Below are 7,448 nucleotides of genomic sequence, written 5' to 3' on the forward strand. Positions count from 1 at the left end.
TTTTTTTTTTTTTTTTTTTATTTCCTTTTTAAAATAATTTTAATTATATAAAAAAAAATATTTTAAATAATAAAAAAAAAAAAAAAAAAAAAAAAAAAAACTTTATCTTTTTCTGTATAATTTTGTAATTTTTTGTTAATAAAAATACTGAAACGGAAGCAAGATATAAAATAAAATACGCACAGATATATATTTTATATATTTGTTGAAACACATCTAACTTGAATACTAATGAAAAAGGCAAAAGGGCTAACATTAAGTGATATGTATGTATATATATATATAATTATATATGTTTAGCTAATATATATATAATATATATATATATTATATATATATATATATATATATATGTACTTATGTTTATATTCATTTTTTTTATGTATATTTCCTATTTTATTATTTTTTTTTAATATAATACAAAACAAAAACATATTCACCTATACACATATTAAAAAGAAAAAGAAAAGAAAAAAATCAATTATAAAAAAGATAACCTATTTATATAGTTTAATATCCCTTGAAGCATTTTCTGCTTTTTCTTAAAATAATAAAAATATATTTATGTGCAGATAAATTGAAAAAATACACATTTAACTTTTATTCTTATCCCATCCTAATAAAAAAAAAAAAAAAAATATATATATATATATATTGTAATATTAAATACATATTCAAACTTAGCAAAAATATTATATAATATTTTTTATATATAACACGATAAAACGTTTTCATAAAATATATAATTTTGTACAAAAAGGTTTTTGTATTCTTATAAATTATATTTACCTAGATTTTTTTTTTTTTTTTTTCAAGAAATAATAAATTAAAAAAATATATTTTAAACCATTACATAATATAAGACAAAATGGTAATAATAAAAAAAAATATATATAATATATATAAGTATATATATATATATATATATATCCAAATTATATAGTATAAAGTACATTTCGTTAAATTACAATATGTTCATTTCTTATTTCAGTTTAATAACGACCCTTTGCAAAAATATGACAAGGAGCTCTTTGATTTATTAGAAAAGGAAAAGAACAGACAAATAGAAACAATTAACCTTATAGCTTCAGAGGTAGGTTCCTAAAGAATAATCAATATAATAAATAAATAAATATACATATATATATATATATATATATATATATATATATATTTATTTATTTATTTATTTATTCATTTATTCATATATACACATACGTTTCTATTTATTTATTTTTTTTTTTTCTTGACCTCAGAATTTAACAAACACAGCAGTACGTGAATGCCTTGGAGATAGAATAAGCAATAAATATTCCGAAGGTTATCCTCATAAAAGATATTATGGTGGGAATGATTATGTGGATGAAATAGAAGAGTTATGTTATAAAAGAGCATTGGAAGCCTTTAATGTAAGTGAAGAAGAATGGGGTGTGAACGTACAACCGTTGTCAGGTTCAGCTGCGAATGTTCAAGCCTTATATGCCTTAGTAGGAGTTAAAGGTAAAATAATGGGTATGCATTTATGTTCAGGTGGTCATTTGACACATGGTTTTTTTGATGAAAAGAAAAAAGTATCTATTACATCCGATTTATTTGAATCTAAATTATATAAATGTAACAGTGAAGGATATGTTGATATGGAATCTGTTCGAAATCTTGCCTTATCCTTTCAACCTAAAGTTATTATTTGTGGTTATACGAGTTATCCTAGAGATATTGATTATAAAGGGTTTAGAGAAATATGTGATGAAGTTAATGCTTATTTATTTGCTGATATATCTCATATTTCAAGTTTTGTTGCATGTAATTTATTAAATAACCCATTCACATATGCTGATGTAGTTACTACTACTACACATAAAATATTAAGAGGACCAAGAAGTGCACTGATTTTTTTTAATAAAAAAAGAAACCCAGGTATTGATCAAAAAATTAATAGTTCCGTATTTCCAAGTTTCCAAGGTGGACCACATAATAACAAAATAGCTGCTGTTGCTTGTCAATTAAAAGAGGTTAATACACCATTCTTTAAAGAATATACAAAACAAGTTCTACTAAATAGTAAAGCACTAGCAGAATGTCTACTTAAAAGAAATCTAGATTTAGTAACTAATGGAACCGATAATCATCTTATAGTTGTAGATTTAAGAAAATATAATATTACAGGATCAAAACTTCAAGAAACATGTAATGCAATCAATATAGCTTTAAATAAAAATACTATACCTTCAGATGTTGATTGTGTTTCACCTAGTGGAATTCGTATAGGTACCCCAGCACTAACCACTAGAGGTTGTAAAGAAAAAGACATGGAATTTATTGCTGACATGTTATTGAAGGCTATACTCTTAACAGATGAATTGCAACAAAAATACGGCAAAAAATTAGTTGACTTTAAAAAAGGCCTTGTTAATAACCCTAAAATAGACGAACTTAAAAAGGAAGTTGTTCAATGGGCAAAAAACTTACCATTTCCCTAAACAATGCAAGGCTTAAAAAAATGGGCATATTATATATACATACATACATACATATATATATATATATATATATATATATATATATATATATATATATATGTACATATTATTCTCATTGTATAGTTTATTTATTTTACACATAAACAAATAATATTATATATTATATATTATATTTTGCGCATGTCCATATTATTTATTCCATTTAATTGTTAATCAGATTTTTCCCTATTTTTTTTTTTTTTTTTTCTTCGCATTATTATCTTAAAAACCTTAAATCTTATGATTATACAAACATATTGAAGAAATTTAAAAATAAAATAAATTATACATGTATATATATATTTGTATGTGTTACAATAGCCAGATTATTATTAAAATTGGGTAAGAAATATACGATATTGAGAATATGTGTATAATTTTATTTTTGTGTAGCCATTTAATATGTTCTTATTTTCCCCTTATGTTTCATAATTTTATAAACGCACAAACGTATATATATTATATATATATATATATATATATATATATTTATGTTGACCTTTTTTTTTTATTTTTTTATTTTTTTTATTTTATTTATTTTTCTCTTTGAACATTTAAAAATATTCATGCAATATCTCCAATTAAACATAAAAAAAATAAATAAAATGAAATAATATAACATAATATATATATATATATATATATATATATATATATTATATAATTAATATAAAATAATATTGCATGATCTTTTTTTTATGCTCTCATTTATTAACACACCCTTAAAACATATAATTATATATATTATTTTTTTTTTTCGGTAAAATAAGTAAACTTTCTATGTACATATTCCCAAATATTATTGCAAAAGGCATATAAAAATATAATTAAAATGTATTCATTTTTATAATAAATAAAATAAAAAAGAACCCTTATATATAATATATATATATATATATATATATATATTTTATTTTTTATAAAAGAACATACATTTGGAAATTATATCATTTTTATAAATTACAACTTCATAAATATATTTATATATTAAGAATCTAATGTGATGCAATTTTTTATGTATGTGTACACTTTTTAGTATTTAAATATATATATATATATATATTTATTTATTTATTTATTTATTTTTATTTATATTTTTCTTTGCTCATATTTATATGGTCCGAAAGAAATAAAAAAAATGCATAAGTTGAAACTGTTCAATCACTGGAAGAAGCTTCCAATGTTCATGAAATTTGGAGGCTCTCCAAATTTAGGAATTAATTGTCGCTATGTTAGTAGCAGTGAACATTTAAATATGAAGAAAAATATAAGCGTTGGAAATAAGAATACTGAAGTTAGTAATAAAATAAAAATTGGTAAAATAGCGCAAGTGATAGGTGCAGTTGTAGATGTAGAATTTGAGGATACACCACCATCTATATTAAATGCTTTAGAAGTAGAATTGGATAACAAGAAATTAATTTTAGAAGTTTCTCAGCATTTAGGTAATAAGGTAGTAAGAACAATTGCAATGGATGCTACCGATGGTTTAGTTAGAGGTCAAGAAGTAAAGGATAGTGGTAACCCTATATGTGTACCAGTAGGTAAAGAAACATTAGGGAGAATTATGAATGTTATTGGGGAACCAATAGATGAATGTGGACATATTAATCATAAGAAAACATTACCTATACATAGAGATCCTCCATTATTTACAGATCAAAGTACAGAACCTGCTTTATTAATCACAGGTATTAAAGTTGTAGATTTAATAGCTCCATATGCTAAAGGTGGGAAAATTGGATTGTTTGGTGGTGCAGGAGTAGGTAAAACTGTGCTCATTATGGAACTTATTAATAATGTAGCTAAAAAACACGGTGGATATTCTGTTTTTGCTGGTGTAGGGGAAAGAACTAGAGAAGGTAATGATTTATATCATGAAATGATAACAACTGGTGTTATTAAAAAAAAGAAAATTGGAAATAATGAATTCGATTTTAATGGCTCTAAAGCTGCTCTGGTATATGGTCAAATGAATGAACCTCCTGGTGCTCGTGCAAGAGTTGCATTAACAGGTTTGACAGTTGCTGAATATTTTAGAGATGAAGAAAATCAAGATGTCTTATTATTTATTGATAATATTTATAGATTTACACAAGCAGGATCAGAAGTCTCGGCTTTGTTAGGTCGTATTCCTTCAGCTGTGGGTTATCAACCAACTTTAGCAACAGATTTAGGTGCATTACAAGAAAGAATTACAACAACAAAAAATGGTTCTATTACATCTGTACAGGCCGTTTATGTACCAGCTGATGATTTAACAGACCCTGCACCTGCAACTACTTTTTCTCACTTAGATGCTACTACTGTCTTATCAAGATCTATAGCAGAATTAGGAATTTATCCAGCAGTGGATCCTTTAGATTCTACTTCTAGGATGTTAACACCAGATATTGTAGGTGCTGAACAATACCAAGTTGCTAGAAATGTACAACAAATATTACAAGATTATAAATCACTCCAAGATATTATTGCTATTCTTGGTATTGATGAATTATCAGAACAAGATAAATTGACTGTTGCTAGAGCTAGAAAAGTACAAAGGTTTTTATCACAACCTTTTGCTGTTGCTGAAGTTTTTACAGGAAAACCTGGTAGATTTGTGGAATTAGAAGATACCATTATTGGGTTCTCAGAACTTTTAAAAGGTAATTGTGATGACTTACCTGAAATGGCCTTTTATATGGTTGGAGGTTTAGAGGAGGTCAAATCTAAAGCTTTAGAAATGGCTAAGCAAGTTTCTTGATTTATATAAAACTAAAATAATACAAATTTATTCATTAAAAATTGGAAAATATAAACAAATAAATAAATATAAATAAATAAATATATATATATATATATATATATATATTGTTTATTATAGATTAGTAATAATAATATAATATTATAATAATGGTGTTATTTATATATTTATTTATTTATTTATTATTATTTTTTTTTTTTTCTACTTTTTTATGTTTATTTATTTTATTATATAATTTTTTGAAAGCACACCCTCTCTTTAAAATATTTGTAACCTTTTTATTTTATATATTTATTTTCTTTTCATATATTATAATACATGTATGTATATATATACATAAAAGAAGGTACCCTTTATACCTTTCAAAATTAAATGTTATTTCCCCCCCATATATAATTTAATTTATATATCATATAAACATACAAACATATATTCTATAATAATAATAATAATAATAAAATAAAAATTAACAAATATTTATTTGAAGTTTATTAAATGTTATAATAAATATATTGAAGTACTTATAAAAAGCAATATATATAAATATTTGTATATATATATATATATATATGTGTGTGTAAAATAAACTATTAGAAGCATTATATAAATAAAAGGGTATATATTTAATTGGGTATGTAATACCCATTTAGGAGTTCATTATTTTCTTTAATATATTCCACTAAATTCGATTCAACCTCTTTTTTAATTGTATCGATAAACATCAGTTTTTCTTTGAACAATTGGTCTTTTATATATGTTTTAAACGAATCCCCATCGTTTATATCCTTCAATAAGAAAACAAGAATATATATGTATGAATATTTGGGAACTTTTATTTTTTTATTATTTTTTTTTATTTTTTACCTTTAGTAAAAATTGTATAGATTCCTTTATGTGGGGTAACGTAATGATTTTTTTTTTGAGTTTCTCTTTGAAAATTTGAAACCTTTAAATATTATAAAAAAGGGAAAACACAAAAATATATGTAAAAAAAATAAAATAAAATAAATAAATATATATATATATATATTTATATTTATATTTATATGTCACCCCTCATATTTTCAAATTTTTTATTTACTTATAGTGGAAGATAGATTTTTCCCTGTCTTCATTTAACATACTTAAAATGTCATATTGAGGATTATTTTTGATATTTTTTAAAATTACATAAAAATAATTGATTGGCATATTACAAAGTTTGTGTAACTTGTGAAAGTTCAATACATCGCATCCTAACATGAGGTAATATATATATATATATATATATTTCTTTAATATCACTATGAACTTATTTCATTTTTTTTTTTTTTTTTTTTTTTTTTTGGTTACCCAAATATGTGAAGGAATTTATCAAATTAAACGAATTCGTTGTAACTTTACAGTAATATCCTTGAGTATATATATTTTTTGAAATTTCAAAATATTGAACATTAAAATAATTGTTCATTTTTTTTTCTTTATTTATACTTATTTTTAAGCTATCTGTACAAAAGGCTTCATGATATATTTGTTTAGAGTTATCTATCATATCATTTTTTTTATTATTATAAATTTTGTCGTTTGTTTTATTTGAATATTTTTTTTTCTCATGCATTCCTTTTATTTTTTCATTTTGTATTATGGAGAAATCGTTGTATTTATATAAATCACCACATGATGCTTCAAAATGATAAAAATAAAAATTACAAGGAAGAGTATTGAAATATATTATAGGTATTTCAAAAATTTTTAACTTTTTATACAAGTCTAAATTATTATCTGTCTTTTTACTTTGGACATTTCCTGTTATATTATTTGTTTCTTCCATATCCTTTTCCATGATTTTATCAATATTATCATTATACTCTTTTTGCTTTTTTATTTTACTTCTCATTTCTTCATTTTTTGACTTAAACATATTATAAGATAAACAACATTGTTCAATTACTATCTTTAAAAACTGTCTGCTCACAAACTTACCTATTTCCATACTACTATAATATTCGTGATTTAAAATGTTGTGAGTGCTTATTCTATATTTATTCGAAAAAGCACACAACTCACCTGCGCTAAAAATGAATTTATCATTTGTCTGTAGAAAAAAAAAAAAAAAAAAAAAAAAAAAAAAAAAAAAAAAAAAAAAAACTTTATATTTAAAAAAAATATAAATATAAAAATATAAATATTTTTATTATTATAAA

General features: G+C 22.4%; 3 protein-coding genes across 3 annotated transcripts in view; 2 read left to right on the forward strand and 1 right to left on the reverse strand.

The window, feature by feature from the left end:
* Nucleotides 1-868: 868 nt before the first annotated feature.
* Nucleotides 869-2,480, forward strand: PRSY57_1234800 (serine hydroxymethyltransferase, putative; the record flags this gene model as incomplete). The annotated part of the gene is made up of 3 exons (XM_012908766.2): nucleotides 869-871; nucleotides 992-1,093; nucleotides 1,257-2,480. The coding sequence occupies 3 exons, from the start codon at nucleotides 869-871 to the stop codon at nucleotides 2,478-2,480; spliced, it is 1,329 nt and encodes a 442-aa protein (XP_012764220.2).
* Nucleotides 2,481-3,657: 1,177 nt separating this feature from the next.
* Nucleotides 3,658-5,265, forward strand: PRSY57_1234900 (ATP synthase subunit beta, mitochondrial, putative; the record flags this gene model as incomplete). Its single annotated transcript, XM_012908767.2, has 1 exon — nucleotides 3,658-5,265. One exon carries the CDS (start codon nucleotides 3,658-3,660, stop codon nucleotides 5,263-5,265), a length of 1,608 nt encoding a protein of 535 aa, XP_012764221.2.
* Nucleotides 5,266-5,888: 623 nt separating this feature from the next.
* The window catches only part of PRSY57_1235000 (hypothetical protein), a gene marked incomplete at both ends in the record, with an annotated part of 8,238 nt that continues 6,678 nt past the window's right edge, over nucleotides 5,889-7,448 (reverse strand). Inside the window, 4 exons of the mRNA XM_012908768.2 lie at nucleotides 5,889-6,050; nucleotides 6,130-6,211; nucleotides 6,347-6,500; nucleotides 6,598-7,339. Coding sequence (XP_012764222.2) covers nucleotides 5,889-6,050; nucleotides 6,130-6,211; nucleotides 6,347-6,500; nucleotides 6,598-7,339 — 1,140 coding nt within the window. The remainder of the gene's footprint in view (nucleotides 6,051-6,129; nucleotides 6,212-6,346; nucleotides 6,501-6,597; nucleotides 7,340-7,448) is intronic.

The sequence above is a fragment of the Plasmodium reichenowi genome, chromosome 12, assembly GCF_001601855.1.
Source record: "Plasmodium reichenowi strain SY57 chromosome 12, whole genome shotgun sequence".
NCBI classification, from domain to species: domain Eukaryota; phylum Apicomplexa; class Aconoidasida; order Haemosporida; family Plasmodiidae; genus Plasmodium; species Plasmodium reichenowi.